The sequence below is a fragment of the Pyrus communis genome, chromosome 1, assembly GCF_041283825.1.
Source record: "Pyrus communis isolate YQ-2024b chromosome 1, ASM4128382v1, whole genome shotgun sequence".
NCBI classification, from domain to species: Eukaryota; Viridiplantae; Streptophyta; class Magnoliopsida; order Rosales; family Rosaceae; genus Pyrus; species Pyrus communis.
This window is the reverse complement of record NC_142565.1, coordinates 13871155-13895426: the sequence shown is the minus strand read 5'-3', so window position 1 is coordinate 13895426 and position 24272 is coordinate 13871155. Positions and strand designations below refer to the sequence as shown.

At 39.4% G+C, this 24272-nt stretch overlaps 3 protein-coding genes and 1 pseudogene across 3 annotated transcripts; 2 read left to right on the top strand and 2 right to left on the bottom strand.

Moving 5' to 3' along the window:
• Positions 1-205: 205 nt before the first annotated feature.
• LOC137719856 (uncharacterized) lies at positions 206-571 on the bottom strand. Its single transcript, XM_068458855.1, has one exon. It carries the CDS (start codon positions 569-571, stop codon positions 206-208), a length of 366 nt encoding a protein of 121 aa, XP_068314956.1.
• Positions 572-5725: 5154 nt separating this feature from the next.
• Positions 5726-7140, bottom strand: LOC137719855 (putative UDP-rhamnose:rhamnosyltransferase 1 pseudogene; annotated as a pseudogene).
• A 1181-nt stretch (positions 7141-8321) lies between these two features.
• Positions 8322-12257, top strand: LOC137720839 (tRNA/rRNA methyltransferase (SpoU) family protein). The gene is made up of 4 exons (XM_068459947.2): positions 8322-8710; positions 9889-10186; positions 10986-11036; positions 11547-12257. Exons 1-4 carry the CDS (start codon positions 8439-8441, stop codon positions 11946-11948), a joined length of 1023 nt encoding a protein of 340 aa, XP_068316048.1. The 5' UTR covers positions 8322-8438; the 3' UTR covers positions 11949-12257.
• Positions 12258-19894: 7637 nt separating this feature from the next.
• On the top strand, positions 19895-23514 carry LOC137720942 (putative glycosyltransferase At5g03795). The gene is made up of 5 exons (XM_068460067.2): positions 19895-20693; positions 21337-21623; positions 21870-22102; positions 22795-22952; positions 23122-23514. Exons 1-5 carry the CDS (start codon positions 20202-20204, stop codon positions 23221-23223), a joined length of 1272 nt encoding a protein of 423 aa, XP_068316168.1. The 5' UTR covers positions 19895-20201; the 3' UTR covers positions 23224-23514.
• The last annotated feature ends 758 nt before the right edge of the window (positions 23515-24272 follow it).

The window sequence follows — 24272 nt, the reverse complement described above, 5'->3', positions numbered from 1 at the left end:
ACTGCATAACAACTAGATAGTTCTCGGCTTGTGAGGTAGTGCTCGTCGAGTTGCTTGAGTCTTCGGGCTTTGATGTAGCTGGAGATTACACATGGTACTTCCTTAGATTGTAGGCGTTCTACTGTTTTTCGATCTTTTTGTTGTTCATGGTGGTAAAGGTGTAATTTCCTTTGCCGCCTACACTGCTAATCTTGTACGGACCTTCCTAGATAGGATTCATCTTTTTGGAGCCCTTTCTGCGAGCAGTGATGAAGGTTTTCCTTAGGACTAGATCTCCAGGCTGGAACTGTCGGATCTTGGCCCTTTTGTTATAGCTGGAGAGTAGTAATTGCTGGTAAGCTGCTATACGGGTGATGGTCTGCTCGCGTTTCTCCTCTGCCAAATCTAAGTTTGTGGTCATCTCCTTACTGTTTTGCTCGATGTTTGGCAGTTGAGTGTCGATACTTGGCACAATAACATTGGGAGGAATGATCGCTTCTGAACCAAATATCAAACAGAAATGAGTCTTACCGATAGGTTGTCGTTTAGTGGTGTGATATGCCCTCAGATATCTAGAGAGTTCATCTGCCATTTTCCCTTTTTGTCGGAGAAGGACTTCTTGAGGCAGTCGAGGATCGTCTTATGGGATGCTTCGACCTGCCCATTGCCTTGAGGATATCTCGGTGTAGACATTTGCTGCTTGATGCCATAATTTTGGAAGAACTTCGCCAAATCTTTGCCTACGAATTGCGGGGCGTTGTTTGTGACAATGGATTGAGGGATGCTAAATCGGCAAATGATGTTCTTCCATATAAAGCGCTCTATGTCCGTCTGTGTCTTGGTAATCATGGGCTATACTTTTACCCATTTAGTGAAGTAATCGGTTGTCACGATCGTTATGCCTTTGCCCCTAGTAGCGGGTAACATTGGCCCGACTAAGTCTATTTCCCACTGCATGAACGGCTAATGACTCGTCTGCAGGTGTGATTTGTTGGCAGGTAGTGCTGGTACCGGCTTGTAGCGTTGGCAGCGGTCGTACTTTTGTACTAACTCATTAGTGTCTTGGTGCATGGTAGGCCAATAATAGCATGCGTTTAGAACTTTCTGTGCTAAGGATTAGCCTCCGGAGTGATTTCCACAAACACCTTTATGGATTAGCTTAGAACCTTTTGATTGTCAGGAAGTGCTAGGCAGCGGAGATATGGTACAGTGTAGGATCTTTTTACGAGAATGTTGTTCCACATGTAGTAGTGTGCTGCCTTTATTTGAAGCTTTCTAGGCTCCAACCTTTCCGTTGGGAATGTGCCATTGACCCGGTAGTCTATAATAGAACTTTGCCAATTTGGAGTTATACTAACCTGTGACATTTTGGTTGCTGGCTCCGCTTCTATGCTTGGCTTGTTTAGATACTCCACCAGAATAGAGCGTTTAAGTTGGTGGTTGAGAGCGGAGCCTAGGCCGGCTAGTGCGTACGCGTGAGTGTTGTCTGCTCGCGGAATTGAGTGAAGGTGTAAGTCTGAAACGCCTCAAGTAGTCTAGCTAGTGATTAGCTGGGAATCAGAATGAATTGCGAGCTTTTTCACCGCTAAGTCTTTTGCCATTCGGAGGCTTCCTAGTAGGGCCTCGTACTTTGCTTCGTTGTTGGATGCTTTGAAGCCTAGAGTGATCGCCTGCTCGGGCATTGAATCGTCTGGGGTGACAAAGACTATGCTTGCACCCGAACCTTTGTAGTTGGATGCACTATCAACATGTAAATGTCAGAAGTCTCCATCGGGTAGAGCAAACGTAGCTAGGGCGTGCTCGGCTACCTCCGGGGCGTCGTTGGGCTGCTTTGTTGCATCACCTAGGCTAGGCGTGAAGGTCCAGTAGAGAGTCATAGAGCCGTCGTTGGGTGGTTTTGTTGTGGCGCGAATGTGTGGTAGGAAGCTGTAGAGCTGGGGCCATGCTACACGTAGCAGGAGATACTCAACTACCGATATTGGGCCACTCTAGAGTTGAATTATGAAGCAAGGGTCGGCTACAGCTGTGTGACATGTAGCAAGAGGTGCTGTTCAACTGCTGGTACATGTTGCTCCTATGTAGAATCTTTTGGGGCGACAATGACTAAACTTGTTTCCGAGTGTGTCATTCTAGTGTTCGTCTGCCCTTGGCAGGCCTTTAGGTCGAGTTGTTGCGTTTGTTAGAAAATTTTGCATTTGCTAGTGTCTACGCCTTTATCGACGCGTATCTTGATTAGACGAAATAGTGCGTCATAAGGATGATTGCGTGTGTCTGAAGGTAAAACTTGAGCTTCCGGGTTGCATCAACTATCGCCAAAGTTAGCTTTTTGAATTTTTGGTAGCATCGATAAGAGCTTTTGAACTGTGAACTACAGGTAGTCGGGCCCCCAACTCTTCTCGTATGATGGTAGAGCTTATTGCTGCTTCAGATACCGTCAAACATGCGAATAGGTCCTCCGCTGCTTCCGGTTTGGATAGTAAGAAGGTGATCTTAGGTTCTTTTTCAAGTCCTTGCATCTTGATTGGCGAGCCTTATCCTAAAGTGCATGATTGTCTGTCAAAGCGAAAGAGTCCGCCAGAGTTAGATTTTTTTTTTCATGATCAATTTTCTGAATTAACGGGTGGTCTGCTAAAAGTCATTTTTAGAAGGCTGCTTTACTTGCTCGATCTCGTCTGTGAAGGGTGATCTACTTATGTTGGTCATGTCCAGTCATAGTGCCTCGTCGATGACCTTGTTGCGTTGGAAATTGCTCAATCGCTTGGTCAAAAGTCTCTCTACTTCTTCCTGAATTTGCCTTTGTTGGGGGTAGAGAAGCTTTCGGCTGCCCGTAGTCGTGACCTGCTAGTCTAGGCTGCTCTTTTATGTATTCGGCTTGTTTATGCCTTGGTTGCGATGCATGTGGTATGTTCCTAACAAACGAGCGAATTCCTCGTAGGTTGCCGATTGAACTTGAGCCGGATTGAGTGACTGCTTCTCTCCATCCGTTGTGCTGCCTACTCTGATGTGAGGTGGATGATGCTCCTTGTGGGCTTAGTCGCGAATGAACACTTCGTCTGGAAGGTTGCTCATGTTTACTATCGAATTGTGACCCCAACCGTGAATGTATGCTTGTCCGTGGGCCTAGTCGAGAGTGAACGCTCCTCCGCGCGCTAAGACGGGAGTATATGTTATCTCAAAGGCCCAGTCGGGAGTGTACATTGCCCGAACACTTGGTTCATGGCTCGTCAAGTGGCTGCTTGCCAAGACGCTCGTGGAGAAGTTGCATCTCGGTGCATTGTAACAGTTGGTTCACCAAGGTTGTCTGCTGTGCAAGGGTGCTCGTCAACTCAATGACTTGTCGAGACAAGTGCTGTTCTCCATTTAGGTTGGAAGAGTTTGGAAGAAATGTATCTCCTTAAGCAGTGGAAGTGTGGTAGACTCCGGGCGCGAGATTTGAGTTGAGAAATGTCAAATACACATAAAAATGTGGTGAAAATACTCCCGATTCGATCATCGGTCCGGAAATTTGGAGTCAGGATGGTTGAACTAATCTTGGACCAATTTGGGCATCTTGGAAGGCCACGGGAGCAAGCTGGGCCACGAGAGCAGGCTGGGCCACAATAGTGGGCTGCTTGGCGGAAGCAGGCTGGTCCACGGGAGTGGGTTGCTAGGCGTGTGGCGCACGTGGGTGCGACGCTAGGGCTCGATTTGGCAACGCGTTGGGTTCGCGTCAGGTTTGAGTGGCTCGGGCCGTCTTGCCTTGGGCTTGGGCTCGTGTGGGCTTGAATGGCACGGCTTGGGCCGTGGTTGTGGCCCCATGGGATTTGCCAAATGTGGCTGTCGTGGTGGTCACCATGGTGGTTGCCACGGTGGTGCCTCGTGGGGGTGCTGCTCCACTCACTGCTATGTTAAGCCTTGCAGATCACCGCGGTTCTAATCCTTGATCATTGAAATTTTCGTTCGTCGAGGTTTCTGAATCTCTTGCCATTGTACTTTTCTTTTATGTTTTATCAAAGGATTTTTAGAAATAAAAAGTCCTAGAATAAGAATGTACGAAAAATCTACAAATAGGCAAAAAAACAAGAAACCTTAGATGTGAGAGTCTTCTACGAGCGTGTGACTTAACTCTCAATGAAAGCACCAATTTGTGGATGCAAATTTCTTCCTCCTTACTCTTGGACAAAATTACACCTACAAAACAAATAACACCATAGGTCAAGGCCAAGAGTCTCACACGCCCATGATGATTTTTTTTTTTTAGGGGGGGGGGGGGAGCTTTGGTCGAAGAACCTTCAATGCCAAAGTTAGAATTTTGAGGGAAAAATATTTGGAGAATTTAGAGAGTTTAGCAAGAGAATTGGAATTCTGGTGTGTCTCGAGGGTAATTTTGTTCTTAACCCAAAAATCCATGTGTCACCTTTTGATTATTTTTGGCTCCACAATATGTATCTCTAACAAAGATAGTGATTTTTGACACACTTAAATTAGCGCGTGATATTTTCTTGTGAGTGTACAACAATTATAAAATAATCATTTGGAGTGTCAAACGCTTAACTGAAAGTGCCAAAACCAGGCCTATTTGGAACTAGTTTAGTGAACTCATTTTTTTTATATTTTTTTTGTATTGACGACAGGAGATTAGAAATGGAAGGATATTCGCGTGAACCTTTAGAAAGCAATGGTTTCACACAAATCTATTCGTGCCTATAGATTTGAAAGATAGGAGGAGGAAACAAAGGCCACCTACATTCTTATGTTTGTAAGTGCTTTTCCAGATTCTAAACACATAAGGCACTGCATTCTTTGTTCATATCTTGGTACTTCACCCCCAACCTTCTTGTCTTCCCAAAACCTAGCAAGTAGGCATTGGTCTTTTGCGACAGGTAGTCTATCACGTGCACTAGAGCCCATCATTAGAGCACTAACCACCAGAGAGCTGATCGCTTGGAAGAGGTAGTCTATCGTGTGCTATAGGGTTTCTCATCCAGTAGTGGTCTAGTCCCCGGTCAACGAGTCATCCAGTAGTGGTTAGAATTATTATTTATTCAGTTATTTATTTAGCCTTGTAAAGAATTGTGATTTGTTTTTGTGAGAGGATTTTAATTTTTCATCCTTTCAGTTCCTTTATCTTTTTTAGCTCATGTTCCGGATTTGGGTTTTTTTTTTTTTTTTTTTTTAACTGATCCTGAGTCCGAGGTATGATAATAAGATTCTTTTCAACTCATTGCATATTGGGTTCAAACCCTCCCCCTTCCGCTGCCTCTTCTTCTTAGCTAAAGTAGAACCACCATTCTCCTAATCCTTATAGGACATGGTTGAAAAGAGTAACTTGCTAGTAGGTTAGATGCCTTTTGAGGGCTGCTCACTCGGGCACCTGGGTTATGCGCATGGTTATTCGCCCATGGTTCGGCTAGATAGTCTATTGATAATGTATCCCACCATTTTGATAGGATGTAGATAGTGTGTTGTCATTATACTATTTATACTGTTAATACGGATCATGTGCAAATCATGTGCACAACCTAAGTGCGAGGGTGAACCTTACTATAAAACTTTTTACTCTTTTTAGATGTCTACGACTTATTAGAATGACATACTTATAAAAAAATTTTCAATCCATAAAAAATTGCTATCAAGGTTTTTATGATTTTAGATATATTAAGAATATCAGATCATAACAAATACTAAAATTCATTTCAGAAAATATAAAAGTGCATACATATCACACAACAATGTGGCCTCTTTCCGGGGCAAAAACGTACAAAGCTCAAGTATGCTTTTCTAAATGGTCCACGCATTTGTCCATGTATCTGTCATGGAGGTCCTTATCTCCAAATAATGCACTGTATTCTTTGGCTCCATCCCTGTAAGCCTTCCCTTCCTCATCCACCACAGCCAAATTTAGTGACTCAGCCACCCAGTCCTTAATAAACGATCCATCGTCTTCGTTTCTTGGCACCTCAATTCCAATTTTCTTGTCCCCAAACCTGGCGTTTAACCCTTGGTCATATAAGAAGGGCAACATGATAAGAGCTTGACCATAGTGTAGTCCTTCTATGAGTGAACTCCAACCGCAGTGTGTCAAGAATCCCCCGGTTGCCTTGTGAGCCAAGATTTTGTGTTGAGGTGCCCAAGTTGTCCAAACAATCCCATGACCCTCGGCCTGGTCCTCAAACCTCTCCGGCAGCTCGACAGAATCAGCATCTTTTGACCAACCGGGCCTTCTAAGAACCTAAAAAAAAAGGGCAACCCGGATAGCTCTAGTCCAAGAGCCAACTCAGTGAAGTCTTGTTGACTTGAATTAACCTCACTTCCGAGTGCAATGTAAACTACATTCTGTTTCTCTTGGTTGTCTAATCACTCACAAATCAAGGGCCAGTTGCTATCTTCTTTCTCTTCACTGGATTGAACAAAATCCATTGGTGGCAATAACCCTAGTGGAATCACGGGTCTCCCATGAAGCTCTGGAAGCAAATCGAGCCAATCCCCTACGATCTCTCTACAACTTCGAAAAAGATAGACTTGACAACCTTGTATTGTTGACGCCATACGATCCCAATCTGTGATTCCAGATGCATTTTCTTGCTTTCTGTCGAACATTTTCTTGGTCTCAAAAGGCCTATAATATAACTTTGAAGGAAAAGGAACCCACTCAGGTGGGACAGTAAAGTGCTCAGGTGCTGTTCTAGGACTATATCAATTTAGTACATCTGGTACCGTTGGTCCAAAAAAACATACTGAAAACGCATTGAAAAGACTAAGATGAGCTCGACGAATGCCAAGATTGGAAGCTATAGTGTGTAACCAGTGAGGGGTGTAATCATGAATAATCCAATCGGGCGAGTGAGTTTGGAGGAAATCAAAAATACCTTGTTCAAGTCTGTCACGAGCCAATTTTAGGAATGGGATTAGGTCATATGGCACGTTCATGGTGGCCTCTACATTCTCCGGGAGGCTTTCGATGCACGGTGGCGGGATTTGGACTAAGGTGATCGAAGGAATTAAGTCTGGTGGGATTTTGGGGAGGCGTTGGATGTTTCTTGGGGTCGATATGAAGGAAACTTTGTGACCCCTCCGAGCTATGTGCTTGGCAACCTCAAGAAATGGTATTATGTGACCTAATACCAGCCATGGAAATAAGGCTATGTGAAGAAGCTTCTTAGGTTCAATTAAGGAGCTCATGGTGGTGTGGGTTAGAGCTCATGATAAGCTCACATTACTCTTTATAGGCTTGCTCGAACAGACGTATTTAATTGAGATTTCAAAAGATTTTAAAAGAGGTATAAATTTATAGAGTTTTAATGAACTTCCAAGAAATCTATAGGATTTTTTGAGTAAATTCTCTCCAAAAGGGAGGTGATTTTTTTAAAAGCCTAAAAAAATACACAATGAAATCCATTAAAATCCACCAAAATCCTTTGCGTTTTAGTTCTTTTAAATCCAAATCCTAATTCAATGCGCTTGTAATTTTATAGATTCATTTAAAATTTTAATTTATTACTTCAGATTTAAAAGAACAATTGAATATCCTTAAATTAGTCTCATTTTACAAACGATAGCGTTAGTGAATTAAATTGTTAGTTGTTAAGGGAAGTGGTGCTCACCACCCTTTTAAATTTTCTAAGATGAGTTTAAATTTAGATATTTGTGTAGTAAGAGATTAAATCAAACTCATCCAACGGTAATCAATAAGGTGGAGAACAAAAATATTTCCTTAACACATAGGCAAGAGAATTTGTTGGATTTTGCAACCAAGACGAAATTCATCAAAATATTAGCTAGGGAGAGAGGTATTTGCAAAGACAAAAAACTCAGGAAGTGTATTGTATAGTTCAATGGATTTTCATAAAGTTATACATAGATTTTGAGGAAGTTTCCTTAACGTCGTAGATCCTCATGGATTTTGATTGAATTCTACATGGATATTTAAATGAAGTTCGTGAGACTTTTATCATGGATTTAAAAATAATTATGTCGATTGTCATGGAATTTTGTAATGACCAATTTATTATTAAACATTACTAGTTTTAAATTTTCATGATGGGGCTCCAGGAAACTAAGTGGATAAGACTCTTACAAAAGATGTTGTAGATGTTAAAAGGGTAAGGGATCGAATGATAGCAATCAAGATTGCGATAGGGCAAGAACTCATTAATGTGATTAGTGAGTATGAACCTCATGTGGGGTTAGATAGGAGTCTGAAGGAGAAATTTTGGAAATATCTTGAAGAACTAGTTCAAGGAATATCTCAAAGGAGAACTTATTTAATTCGATTTTTTAGCCAGAATGATCCATAAAATTTATATAACTTATCATTTTGATATCTGAAATTTAAAATTAATAAAAGTGATTATTAAATTTGTGAAGCGGTCCGTGGACCTTGACTCAAAAGTTCATATAACTTTACCCCTTCCCCTTCCTTTCCAAAGCTGGCCTTTACTGGGGAATTGATGTATTCGCAGTAGAACTGCGAGGAGAAAATGCAATGCTCAAACATAATCTCAGTGGCAGCCATTCCCCCCAGAAAGCTCAAAGTTTGGGACTCGTACTCACAGTTATCAATTGATCAAAGACAAACCCTTACTCCGACTAACTTTTCAGACACTGACTTCAAGCTTCCACTGCCGTCCCACGTTACCTCCATAACCAGCACCTCAAACCCATTCGTCAAACACTGCCACAAGCTCCGCCACAGTTCATCTTATCGCCACAGCCATGGTTCAGCTCTCGTTGTAGGTGCCACACCTATCAGGTTTCATGCTTATCCTTCTCTTTTCCACTTCAATTTATTTGGGTTCTTCGTAATTGTCGCTTAACTTGCCCAAATCTCAATTGGGTACCTGCTATATTTCTGTCTTGTCCTGTTTGGTTGCTGGGAAAGTGGACACAAAGATAAAGAGGATAAAAATCCAATCTTGAAATCTTTTTCTTTATAGTAGGTTTTGAGAGTACAAAGCTCTGTGCCCAAACGATCAATCCCATAACCTACTGTTCCCCTTTGGTTTGCATAGTATGATGGGCAACTATCTCCTGATAACCATTTCGTTTTCAGTTTTCAGTTTTCAGTATTTGTTCACTTCTTATTGTTTTGAGAACTGAAAGCTAAAAACTAACTGAAATGGTTATCAAACGGGTTCTAAGTTTACAATAAAAGTTTCCGAATCATAATCGTAAGAAAGATAACCCTTGAAAGATAAACTTGGTATTTTATGTTGCGAGAAGTGCTAGGATCTTAATCAACTGAAAAAGAAAAACCATAACATAGAAGTTCTAAGTCATTTTGGAATGCTTTGGAAGTGAACAAATTCAGAAAACAATTTTAGAAACCAAGCTCGAGCCTGGCCTGGACTGGACGTGATAAAGCGTCCAGAACATTGTGACGAGGAGGGTGCCTTTGGGTTGATCTTCCCTTCTTTGCTAGAAGTCTTATACCAGCTAAGAACGTACTTGCTTTGACGCTCCTCACAATTATGATGCTTTTTTCTGTTTTCTTTTGTCTGTTTTATTCATTAATCAATGTTGTACCCTGTTCCACATGTAATGTATATTTTATTGTCATAAACAACAACCTTCACATCCTTTTTATACTTAATCTTGGCTACTCCTCCGTAACTGTTTATAGGATTTATTAGGATCTCTCTGTCCAATGTCAATGCTGTTGTGTCAAAGACTCGAAGGAAATTTGTTGTTTTTTTCATTAACCATTCACAGTACGTGTAGCATGTCATCTCCTGTTATTATTTTCGTTTATTTGATTTGATTTTTGCATAATTGTATTGTTGGATGTATGTTTTTGCATTTTTTGGTCATTTTGTATGGAGCTGAAGAGAAGGTTTAATTTAAATTTATATAATAACATTCAATTTCTACTATAATTGGTGTCTCATATGCAAAATACGTGGTCATGTATTCTGAAGATTTCGTTTTCAGGGAAATATGCAGGTTTCAAAAGTCATCGCAAGAGAAAACTGTTATAATAGATTGTTTGCTTCTACTTGATAAAGCTGAGGTCCCTGAATGGATTAATGAATTCTCTCTTCGTATTGTGCAAGTGAGTTCTGTCGTGATGAAAAAACTTTCAGGGATGCAATCAACTGAATCCATTGAAGCAATTGCTCTAATGAGAATTCCTACTAGTTTCTCAGACATAGATGCTGAACAAAAGGAGGTAAACTGTAAGACGTGGTTCCCATCTCCCCATCGAGTTGTAGTCCTTGATGGTGTCCAGGTGACTCTTCCACTGACTTGACACTAGATCATGTTAATTTTTTCAAGTATTGTATTCTTGCACCTTCGTGTTTAAAGATGTCACCATGTACCTCTTGGCTGTATGGTCACTGATTAGTCTTCTGTCATGTGAAGCAATTGTATCGTCAACTATGAATTTTTCAGAGAGTTTTTAATGCTTTGCCCAAAAAATAAATACGGAAACAAATTCAGCCTGGTTTTCCTCTAAAATCTTTGAAGTGTCTACTAGAAATCAAATATTGAGATTTCAATGCTTAGTCATTCAGTGGAAATTTCCTGATTAGTTTGGCGCCTTCTGCAATTTCTTGTATGTTCTTGTTCATAAAGGAAAGGCACAACATCGCATTTCTATTTGGCTTTATAAATAGAATCCCAGCATTTAGTAATGGATATTCTGATGGCGCGGCCTTTTTCTTGTCTCAAATTCTGCAAATCAATTACATAAGTTTTCCTTATGTCACAAATAAATGACATGCTTTCAATTCTGCAGAAAATAAAGATTAACGATACTATACTTTGACCTACTTTTTACAAGAAACAATGGATTTCATTTTAAGTTCTCCTCATCTCTGTAACTCATCTATTATTTATTGCAAAGATTGTGATAAAATTTGGTTTCCCCTGCTTCTTTATCTTTTCGTTTAGAAAAATGTAAATTTGATGTCTTAGTTCCAAAATGTAGTTTAATCTGCTGGTTGTAATTTCAGGCATTTGATTTCATTAACTTTATGGGCATCTGCATCAACAATCAATAAAAATTAAAAAGTTATTCACTGCAGGATCCGGGTAACCTTGGTACGCTGCTCAGATCAGCTATGGCCTTTGGATGGGTAAGGAATAAGTCGTAAACCTCAGATTTTTATTTATTTTTTCTCTCCTCTTTCCTCTTCATATTTTACTTGGTACAAGTTTTTATTTATTCTTTATTTTGAAAAGCTATTCTCTTGGTTTTCCTAGTCTTTCATATCCTTTCAAGGTTTTATTAAAACTGTTATCTCCATCACTCATCAAAGAATAGACTGAGCTTGATTGGTGTTCCCAATGTTGTTCTTATTTGTATACAATTAATTCCAATAAGTTTGCCAGTGCCGTGTTTAGTACATTGTGGAGGACTGTGGTACGTTGATGGCCTTTAGAGTTTCTCTTCAAATATTCTTAACATGTTTAACTAGATCGATTGGCAAAACAGCTGGACTAGGGATGTATCTTCATACTTCTCTGTGTTCCCTTTTTTATGGTGCTATCTTATAATGCTTCTATTGCATTTTCCTATGTGGTTTGATTGTTCCGTATTAATTAATGTTTAAAAGATGTATGTTTCTGGGGCCGATGTTTAACAGAATGGTGCTTTTCTACTTCCTGGATGTTGTGATCCATTCAATGAGAAGGCACTTCGAGCCAGCCGAGGAGCCTCATTTCAGCTCCCTATTGTTTCTGGTACATGGAATCATCTTCAATCCTTGAAAAACGAATTCCAACTAAAGCTGCTAGCTGGCCATCCGGGAACTGAAGAAAAATCGAAGCCAGTGTCGCACCTTTCTCAAAAGCTTGCAGATTCATTCGCAAATATGCCAGTGAGCTTGATTTTGGGCAGTAAAGGACGTGGGCTGTCTGAGAAATCTCGTCGGCTCTGTGAGCTTGTAAGCATTCCAATGGCAGGGGAATTTGAGTCGCTCAATGTTTCAGTTGCCGGCGGAATTTTCTTGTATGTGTTACAGCCTAAAAACCATACAACTTTGTGATTCCATAAACTTCATGATGGTCAATATCTGTGCACGTCTCTCTTTGTGAAGGTTCTGTATATAGAGCTGCCTGCGGTTTTCAATTTACTTGATCAACACCCATAGGCCAACCCACCAATAGATGATATGTTGAAACAGGCACCATATTGGAGTGTGCGGAAGTGAGAGCACAGCTCTAGCTAACTTGACTAAGCTAATGTCTGGAACAACCATTTTAGTGAAGCAACGTCATTTGTCATGCTTGTAAAAGTTAACCAAAAGACTATTTTGCTTTATATATGTTGATAACTCCGTACGACAGAAGAAAAAGATTATTACAAAAATAACCATAACTATTGTGGCAGTCCTATTAGATTAGGAATGTGATTATGTAAATCCTATCATATCTAGGGATATCCTTGTGGGATTCTACTATATCTCTTAGACTAGATATTTTTCTATTAGAGTTGTAATCCTATTGGGGTAAGGAATTTACCTTCCTTACTACTATAATAAAGGCACAATGGGGTAAGATGACCACACCTCACAATTACACATCTCTCTCTTTATCTGTACTTTGATGCACCCCTCTCTCTATGGTCTCCATATTGTTGAGTAAATTATGCCTACAACACATTATCAGCACGCTCTTGATGTTGTGCTAAACAAAGTTTATTCTTTAATCAGGGGAGCATTACGTTTTAATCGTTCTTTTATAATTAATTTATTATTTTATTGAATTGATCTACATGCTATTGACTCAGTTTAATTTTTGTTTGTTGAACATGATACAATGCAATGGAGATGCAATTCCAGCTTTTAGGGAAGAATGTTCTACAAATTCAAAGGCTCAATTATTTTTTGCCAATTAGATTCTTTTAAAATAAAGGAAGATATTTGAAACAATCATGAAACATAAAAACATTCCACATGATGCATGAATCCCTTACATTTATATTTACCTTCCGATATATATTGTATATGTTCATATATTTGTCAATATATATATATACACACACACATACATACACACACATGTTCATGCATTACTCAATTATAAATCGCTATGTGGAATTTGTGAGTCAAAGCATCGAACAAAATTAGAAGCAATTTAGAGTTTTCCAAACCCTAGAAAAGTCGAAAAAGAAAAAAAAATAAAAATAATTTTAACGTGGGATTTTTTGCAGCATAACCTGCGGCTCTTCGCCGCGCTGCCGTTAGCACCACCACCAAGCCCCGTCTCCAACCTGCAGCCCAGCTGCGTGGAGCACACATGGGAACAACGTTGTTTGACACCTTAGACCACACGGCAGCAACCCTTTAGGTTTTGCTGTGCATGCACAACAACCTAGGCCCTCAGCCTAGTAGGGTTACATGGGCACACAGCCCTAGCCCAATTCCTAGAGGCATGCAGCTCTCTTGGATTATGTCCTACCGTGTCCCTGGCCCAAAACCAACAGCCCTATGCTGCTGGGCTTTGTCCCGTGCCCTTGGCTACCCTGCAGCAGGCCCGCGTTGCTTACTGGGCTTCGCCCACGTCTTAGCCCAACTCACCAGCAGTTTACTCTGCTGGATTTGCCTTGCCCCGACCCAAACTTGAAAGCCAGCTTCTACTGGGCTTTTAGTGTCAACCTGTAAGCCATCCTTCAGTTGGGCTTGCTTCTGCGCCTCGTTTTGGCCCAAACTAGCAGCTTTTGCTGCTGGGCTTCATCTTAGGGTTGGCCCAATAGCCTGCAACCATAATTGGGCTGCACTTGCAGCTTTCCCTGAGGCCCAATGACTTGTAGCCATGCTGCAGGGCCTGTCCCCACACTGTAGCCAGCCCAATAAGGCTAGGCTGCATTATTTTTTCAACCCAATGCCAATTTTTGGCATGCCCACATTATAAATCATACCCAATTATTTCTTTTTGGGACTCTTTGGTTTACGTTGATTAATTCTAATTTAATTATCACTTGGCCTATCGCCAACTGAAGCTAATATGACCCACCTATCATTATTTTTGCTTCCACGATTGACCCTGTTTGATCTTGATCTATTGAATTAATTAAAGTGACCAGCAGTCCATTAATTTGATAATTAATCCAAAATTATTGACCTGAAGATCACTTTTGGACATTAACGATTCAAAATTTTATTTTTCTATTTTGAACCGTTGACATCATTTCGTAGTCCCGAAGCTCTCACACTTGAGTTCCCAAAGCAACTCAAATCCACTACACTTAAATCAACATATAACATTCTGTGTTCTTGCGGGAACCTTTCTTTTATGAACTAAATGTTCATAAACTAAATTGAACTTGTAGTTTCGAATTTAGTGCCTTTGAAACATAAAGTTTTCATAAAAAAATACACCCATGAACACCCGACATTTTTCATGTAAACCATGTCTTAGAATCCAAATGTTCTACCTTTGATGCTTATGGATGTTTTATTGCCTATAGCATTATTCCCAATCCTGTTCCCTCCATTTAGTGATTGTCAGACCGTCACAAGTTCAATTTCCCTTATTTGGACGTTTCTAACTTAAACCACTTTATGTGGGTACAAGACGTGAATCTCCACTTGACTATCAAGAAACTGAGAAACCATTGAAGCCAACAATGTCATGGAAGAGCTGAATAAGCCTCTGCTATGATCTTCATTCGAAGACTTATGCTTGAAGCATTACAAAGGGAAATACCTCCCGAACAAGGATTCCATGGCTCTTTAGCTCGCTTCTACGAACTGTTTAATCATGAAAAATATTGCCTGAAGCACACCATGATTACGTCCATGAATTAGTACGATTATGAAGTTTATAGATCCAAAAGAATTTTGACTGGAGAATACTTTTCTCGTCCTTCGAGTTTGTTTTTACAACATATGGTAGAATCAAGGCCTGCCAAGGTGTGGCATCACGCTCAAAGTATGATCCTTGGCACCTAAAACCTAAAACTTCAAGAATAAGGGATATTGTTCTCAAACCTCTACTTCCATCTTAATGGAATAGATCATTGGTTATTCACCTGTTTGTGCTCTTACCAATGTTGTTGAGGAATACCATTCTAGTAGTCAATATGTGAGGCTGATTTTGCTCCACTGAACACCGTTGGAAAAACAAAATTTTGACATGAATGACCTTGTTGGCTGAATCCCCTTCGTAACTTTGGTTTACTTTGTGAACATTTTTCTATGTTCTTGGATTTGTTTTAGTTATGGATTATGTTATCAATATTGTCCTCGAAAATGAGTTAATTGAATCATGTTTCTTGTATACATGTGACCAAATTCAATTAAACACGTGATTAGGTACGAATGTGGGAAAGTTAGTTTTTTGGATAAATGTGATATCACGCATACTAATTTTACACCTAAATCACATCTCTAGCAACAACTTCAGGTCTATCCAACCTGATTAAGAGCATTGGCACGCTCCTCGTTGTATGAATGGTACTACATTACCATTTAAGAGACCTTATATTTTCCCCGTTCCGGAAGAACGTCGTTGAGTTTTAAGGATATTCAAGAGAACACTGATCATAAATGAAACCATTGAAGAAAATAGAGTGGAATATCTTTGCATCACCTCCAAAAATGAGCCAGAGGCTTTGTTTTGGGGCCAATGGGCTATCTCCCAACTGGGAACACGCCACATGTGGCTAGCTTGGAGCCTAGGGATTGAGCAGTTTATTTGCTTTGGCACGACGCATCTCCTTAATCGAAGTAAGGATCTTGTGCCTACAAGCACACTTTGCCAAGCCTGCTCGATAAGATTTTTACCACTTACAAAAGTAGGGATAAAAACACTTAAAAATACTTGCAAGAGTACAAGGTTGTAGTGGTATAGCAGCTCAAGCCAAATCTTAATTAATTACTTGAAAACAAAGATTGGAAAAGGTTGATTTTGAATTTAAAAATAATAAAAACGAATTTAATTAAAAAGGTTAAAGAAACTAGCAAAATAAAGAAAACAAAGGAAAACATTTTGAAAACCAAATTGTAAAAGTCTAGGGTTCCGCCGTCCCCTTAACAATCCTATGCAATTTTACCAATTACTTATGAATTTCTACATACATGCTTTGAAGGTTAGGTTTTCCTAATATATATTTTCCTCGTGATGTTCAAGTGAAAACGTATATCTAACATGCAACCCGTCTGTGATGTTCAGATCAAATATAAACATGCAAGACTCATTAAGCTTTGTGAAAACTCTTTGAAAAACCATGCAACCCTTAAGAGCGTGATGTTCGCCTTAAGTGAACTTACAATTACTAATCACAAGTAGCCTTCCTCAATTTCAGGGTGATGTTCCAACAAAAATTGCATCAAATTACTTGTCTAAAAATCCTAATGGTCGTGAATCACTAAGACAATTAGATAGTTTAATTGCGGTGATTAATAATTCAAAGCAAGTATGCATCCATTCATAAGCAAATTAATAAAATCACATATTCATGCTAAGGATCATGACTTCACCCTAACAAATGAAAATTAGTTATGAACAACTATAAAATAAAAGGAATTTTATTGAAATAGAAAAAGGATAGAAAACACATTGAAATACAAAACTTCAATGCCCAGCTAAATTCTCCAAATTGATGCGTGCGTTGTCCTCCTCTAATGGCTAAATAGCCTTATTTATACTATTACAAAATAAAACCCTAAAAGGTCTTAGAATAAAACTAGGAAACAAAATAAAATAAGATAAATAGGAAATAAAAGGTTTCCTATTTGAACTGGAATTCGGACTTCTTAGAAAATTAGACTTTTGACTGACCAAATCAACTTCAATTTGGTCCCAAAAGGTCTCTTTTTAAATTTTGAGACGTCCCTAATAAATCCTCAGAAGGAATCTTCCTCAAACTATGCCATCTTGACCTCCAAAATACCCAAAACGTCCAGAAACGTCAATTTGGGAAAGCTGGGCGCTGGACCTTTATTTCATCGCCACAGTCAAACGGCTTGGTAGAAAAATCTGAAATTTTGATACAATCATCTTGAAAGGGTCATGAACATCCTCCATTTGGAATCACTCTAAAATTCATCCATTTGATTACTTTTTTCTCCTGAGGAAATCAAATGTCCTACATTGAAAATATATAACAAAGTATCAAAATTCTATCAAAATAATCAATAAACTATAACTAAGACTAGGGTAAAATATATGGTATAATATTGACTCATCACTGCTCAGTTGGGAAATTTGATTTTTAAATCATCTCTCGCAAAGATATGAAATTACCCTTCTTTCATAGTGGATTTAAGGGAATATATGTGGACTAATCCAACCAAAATGTGGACCATATAAATACTTATGATTTTGGTTGATGAATCAACAAACTAGTCACATGTTTGTCCATACACATTGCTGCTAAACCTCTTGGCCGACTTTAAGGGTTCACCACCCTAATTATCCTATAAAGTCTGGAAGACTGGATAATTCTGGAGAGTTTATATTGAAGATTCTTCGATAAGTATTGTATGTCTTTGAGGTTTATAATTGGACATCGAATTCCCATGTTCACCCCAAAATAGCCTCGCAGAGTGATCATAAAGCACAATTTAATTGATCCCATGAACCTTGGTGAACACACCATGATTTCAGTTTCTGCCTAGGGCTATGCAATTTTGTACGCAGCTATGTTGGTCCACCTTGAGGCCTATTGCCACCTAAACTATTCGATGTTACAGTTGGTTACTGGGTACGAACCTGACGTTTTGTACTTACGCTTTTTGGGGTGCATTCAATGTGCCAAGTTGCGACGTTGCAACATACCAATATAAGGTTGTGAATCTTTGTCGATTATGATTCTCCTTCATAATAGCTCTCTTAGAGCCATTGCATGCGATCTCTTTACTGCTCATTTGCGGATTGTCACTTCAATGAGACAGTCTTCCCTTTCTTAAGGGGAGATAAGAACGTCAATGTTCCTATAGAATGGCATGAATTTGCGTGAACGTTTCCCACTATGTGTCATCTCGATTCCCGTACCGCATAAGTGTAATAAGCAAGTGCGATGTATTCTAACTTTCAGAATGTTGCTCCAAACACATTCCTTTGATTTAGCTAAAATGATGAGATCATATACCAGCTGCAAACGTGCCTGCAAGGATATAAGTACTTAACAAAGGTCGAGTCAACATCCCCGACGGGTGTGCCGTTCCTATTGGAATGTTTGGCCACTCCTGTTGGATGGTCGAATACATCGGTAGATAGCCAATCAATCTGTCTCGGCCTAAAGCACGACAAATCACTCAGTTCATAGGATTCACTTCCTTAGAAGAGAAAGGTCACGACACAAAATGAATTTATACTTGATCGTTGTCTCAAGTCATTTCCATCTCATGAGATTAATTCGGATTACTCTTGAGGCTTGAAGTTCTTGGTCCAGTATACTAGTTTGTACGAGATAATGGAATTGGAATGAGATTATCATCGATGATGTTTTCACTTAAATGGTAGCTACCGACATAAATGAAAAGGGACGATATCGAACTGTGTTCCATTGATTAGTGACAACGTAGAACTAATTGGACAACTGAAATTAAAATTCAGGTTTAATTCCTTACCAAAATGTGTTTGGACTCGTAGTTCCTACGCTACCCAAGGTAACCCTGTTGCGTTACAAGTGGGAAAGGAAGCATAATAAGATGAATGAAACAATGTGATATGATGCATACCTTATGGCGCAAGGTTTCTCTTAAACGCCCTGTGAGTGATTGCAGCATTACGAATGTGGTTAGTGTTTCTCCATGGGGATATTAATATGGAGATTTACATGTAAGTACCCGAAGAATTACATGGACTGGTTTAAATAGTTCCAAACCATAAAACACCCTCTCAACTCGTTTAAGGCGTTCATTTTATGGATTGAAGCAATCCGACGAATGTGGTGTACCCATCTAAGTGATTATTTGTTCAATTAGGGATATGAATTACACCTTTGAGTGTTAAACTATGAAGTCTCATTTTGAATTGCTAGAGTTACAGTTTATGTCGTTGACATGAATCTCACTAAGACTCTAGAAGAGCTTGAGAAAATTGCCTCGCACTTGAAGACGGAATTTGAGATGCAGGATCTTGGGAAACTCGTTTATGCCTTAGCCTGAAGTTCAGGCATTGTTCTGACAGTGCTTTGGTCTACTAGTCGAAATATATCCCGAAGGTGTTACCCTTTGAGTATATCTATAATCTTCCATATGCTATATGCAAATGAGACCCTTGAAAAGGTTATGGAATCCGAAAATTCTATATCTGAGTTCAACTTTGCGCTTGTACTTGGCTCATTGCAATTAGAAAAGATATATCCTTCGTTGTTGATCTATTAGTAAAGATGTAGCACTGCGCCTACATGCATCCATTGAATTGGTGTACTACAAATTTGGGCTTATCCCAATGCATCTCTAGCAGATCTGACCCCTCTTGATCCTCAAAATGATGCCTGCCTTGTTATGCTGACTTTTCATTCATGGGTTTGGCATTATACTATAGAGATAATATACTGTGAATGAGTTTATAGGACTTAAGGTATGAAAGCAATGTCCTAAATGAGGTTAGGGCAGGGAGACTATTCCATAGTCACTTAGACCTTAAACTAAGTTCCTAGTCGTTTGGAATGTCGACTAGACATTGAATACGTGGGGAATGTACGGGTACTTGTTTGTTGAACAAGTTCACTGAATATAGACAATCCAAGAAGCTTAAACATATGGATACTTAAGCGATCTCCAATGGAAATGGTTAAAGATCCAAAAGCAAAAAAATGGCCTGATTTATGACTAGACTATAATTGTGTGAAGCCCACCATACAATTATTTGGCCAAAGAGCCAGGCTAATTGTGTGAAGCCCACCATACAATTATTTAGCCAAAGAGGCATTAGCCTGGTCAAATGTAGCCCCTCTCTTAGTCTTTTTTCGAAGTCTAACTCGTCTCGTCAGTTGCAATGATTGATTTAAATTCAACGGTTAGATTTAAAAATATCCAAAGATATAATTTAAAATAATTTTTTGCAAGGTGTTGATTCTGAACGCATCTACGGTGTAATACAAACGAAATTCACGGATTTTCTCTGTTAAAGTTGAAGGGAATTCATTCATTCCCCATGAGAAAAGCAAAAAAATAAAAATAAAAAGACAGATCAAAGTTTCTCCAATTTTGTATTTTAATCAGAATCAAGACCTGATTTTTACAGCTCCAAAATTCCATATCAAAGCCAGCGGCGAGAGAGCGAAGCGTACATACCTTACTGTGCTTCGACACTGAGCCCCCAGTGCAAGTTAGCAAGCCCAGATGAGTGTGGGCAAGCAAAAGCAATTCAAGTCGCCGTCGCTGTTGCAGTCGCCGTCGTCGTCGTCGTCGTCTCCAATGTTGTGCTCTTTACAAGGATCTCTTTTGACTCTCGCCATCCTTACCTTGCTCTCCTTCATCTATTTCTCCCTCAATTCCCTCCATCCCTCCGCCTACGCCTCCCCCACCACCGCCACCACCACTTACATCTCCTCCGACGACGACGACGCAGACAATGAGCAGTTCTCCGACATCTACCACTCGCCGGAGGTGTTCCGGTTGAATTTCGCCGAGATGGAAGCCAAATTCAAGGTCTACATCTACCCGGACGGCGATCCGAACACGTTTTACCAGACGCCGAGGAAGCTCACCGGTAAGTACGCCAGCGAGGGCTATTTCTTTCAGAATATCAGAGAAAGTCACTTCCGAACCGACGATCCGGATCAGGCTCACCTCTTCTTCATCCCTATCTCCTCCCACAAAATGCGAGGCAAGGTATTGTTTCACTCTAACTCATTCCGATCCGGATTCACTTTGTTTTTGTTTTGGACTGCTTGGCTGCTGAGAAAATTGCGGGGAAAGTAGAGCTGATAGAGATTGTGATTTTCCTTGTTGCTGTGAATCGGAGAAATCTCATATTTTCGTTGTTTGGCATGATTTTGGATGAGTTGTAAGTTTTACAATGCTAAAAGGGACATGGTACTACAGCCATTGAAATTATGGATGCCGCGATTTTGCTTTCAGTTCTAGTTGTGATTTGTGTTTGTCAGGGGAAGTGAAACTCTAGTTTTTTACATTGTAGTGGTCATGCCTTTATTTGTTGTGGATTTCGATTTGTTTCATCTTATTATTTTTGGGTTTAGGATATCGTTATTGCATTCAAGTATTTGGTTGTTTTGGGCTATGTACTAACGACTTACTAGACGTATTTGCAAATGCGAACTTATTCGAAGAGTTGCGTTATGTTTTAGTCTAGGGTTGATGCATCTCAAATGGGCGTGGTAATGTCTGATTGTAGCATACAGGAGATAGATACTGATAAATGGTTACTCACTGAAACACTACGTGATTGGATATGATTGACCAATCTCCTACTCTGAATTTGATCTTCATATGTTGGTTTATAATGATTATGCAGGGTACATCTTATGAAAACATGACCATAATTGTTCGGGACTATGTGGAGAGCTTGATATCCAAGTATCCTTACTGGAACCGAACCTTGGGCGCTGACCACTTCTTTGTCACATGTCATGATGTTGGGGTGAGGGCAACCGAAGGGCTTCCACTTCTTGTGAAAAACTCAATTCGAGTTGTGTGTTCCCCTAGCTATGATGTTGGTTTCATTCCGCACAAAGATGTTGCCCTTCCTCAAGTACTTCAGCCATTTGCTCTTCCAGCCGGAGGAAACGATGTGGAGAACAGGTAATATAGAAGGATATGCGTTTAATGTATATATATGCTCTGTTATGCACTTATTGACTTGCACAAACAATATGTTATTACTTCTTTTTGGATTAATTTCCATACTCATGGGTGTTGGCCTACCTATCATATGATATGTTTCATAAGTTGACACCTGTGCAGACGGGAGGGTAATTATAATTTTATTGCCACTAGATTGAGCCTATTAACACAAGTTCATTAATTAGTAGGAGGCATGCTTTGCAGGACAACCCTCGGTTTTTGGGCCGGTCATCGGAACTCCAAAATTAGAGTTATACTGGCACGAGTATGGGAGAATGACACAGAGCTTTATATATTGAACAACAGAATAAACAGGGCAGAAGGGAATTTGTTATATCAAAGGAAGTTTTATGAAACCAAGTTCTGCATATGCCCTGGTGGCTCGCAGGTTAACAGTGCTCGCCCAACTGACTCAATCCATTATGGATGTATTCCTGGTAAGAATTCAGATATTATTGTTTCTTGAAAATTGCAGTGAGATTTATGTAATGGTGTTTATCATCTATTCTTGGCTTGAATTGGGAATGTCAATGGTCGAATCATATAGCCATATTATTTAAGAAAAAAGAGGAGTAGAGGCGAATTGAAAGCAAACAGACACCTTTATCCATGCTAGGGGGATCAGAAAGTTTGCCTTCACGTAAGAAATTTTAATCTCTTTGCGGTGTTTCTTCTTGAAAATATTTTTAATTTTGAACAGAGATTTCAAGCTAATCAGTCTCTCTCTACAATTTCTCTTTCTTTTTTGTGCCTATAACTTTCGAATTGTTTTCATTTTTATTCAATGGATGCATCCTCAAATCTGTGTTGACTGTGCCACTTGACTGATGTTGTTTGCTTATCAAATGGGTGTGTGCCGCGTGTCTATATTTTCTTTAATTTCACTCATCAGTCATTGTTCTTCGAACATGATGACAAGTAAATGTGGTTCTCGAATGCAGCTACACTTTTTTTTTTTCTTAGGGATGTACATATGGACAGAAACTTGAGGCGATGGTGATTAGCTTTTTGAAATATTAAATTGCAATTCCCTATCTTAATTTATCCTTTTTCTTTTAGCTTGAATGTAATGTATACGATTAAAAGTCCTCTTAATTGTTTGTCCACTGTTTGGTTTGATTTCTTGCAGTGATATTATCAAATTACTATGACCTTCCATTCAATGACATTCTCGATTGGCGAAAATTTGCTGTTATACTTACGGAGAAGGATGTATATCAACTTAAACAAATTCTTAAGGACATACCCTATTCAGAGTTTCTTACGCTTCACAAAAACTTGGTTAAGGTAAATGCTTTCATTTAGAACTAGAAAATGTCATTGTATGTTGATCTTACACTCTTCAATATTATGTGATGAATATATTTCCTTTGATGTCGTGCGTGTGTGTTGGGAACACTTGTTTTTAATTGTAGGTAACTAAAAATTTCTTTTCGTGTCATGATTCTTCTTTCAGGTCCAGCAGCACTTCCAGTGGAATTCACCTCCTGTCAAATATGATGCATTTCACATGGTCATGTACGATCTTTGGTTGCGCCACCATGTGATCAAATACTGATTTTGCCAGTTAGCTTTTTGTACACTTTCTGGCCAGCAAATCAAAAGGTTGTAAATCATCAGATACAGTAGTCTCGCTCTTCCTCCGTGATCTTGAGGGAGGAAGGAATTAGAGGTACAGGTAATCGAAAGATCTTACTATTTGTTCGTTCTTTATATGGGGAGTATTCCCACTTTTGTACCCACCTCGTTTGATTCTGTAATTCTTTTAGTTAAAAGAGAGACAAGAGGAGCATTATTCTTTGCTATTGGACAAGGTATTTAGTATTTTTAGCGTTATTTGATTCATGAATTGCAGCTTGAATGTCGCAATTAGGGTCCGAGAAGTTGCATTTCTTGTTACATTTTTCATGACTTGACCAAACCTGCGTGTGATTCATAACGACAGATGCATCATCTTTGACATGATAGTGTTACTGAACAAGAAATTTCACTTTTACAAGTGGAAAGATAGCCGACAAGGTGAATTAAAACACGTTATTGAGATCTTAGTTTTCTTTGTTTCCATTTATTTATTCATGGTGAACGAAAGAAGTAAAGTATGTCATTTGCTACCCCTTTTCCAGGCCATTTTTATGCATGACAACTGAACCGCGCGGTGCCATTGCGTGATTAGGTAATGTACCATTCAAGTTCGTACCAAGTATTAGTGAACCTTAATCCGATCAATTTATTTATTTAATGTTTTTTTTTTGAACAAACGATGTTATCTATATTGAGAGAAAGAGAGAGAGAGAGAGGGTGGGGAGTGGATTAAGTTTCACAATGGATCAGCAATAATTTGGTTCAAATTATCCTTTGACGAGAATTGAACTTAAGATTTCTTAATTACAAGTAAAAGGAAATACTAGTAGACCGTTGTATTAAGTGGTTAATCCGATCAATTAAGTTAACCGTATGGATGTCTTCACAATGACCCAACCAATTTATCATCTGTGTCATGTCTGAGTTGATTCATATTTCTCGAGCCAAAAACTCAACATTTGAACCCTCTAATTGCTGTACATTCCTCATACCACTCCTGAATGAAAAAAGGTCCATGATTCGAGT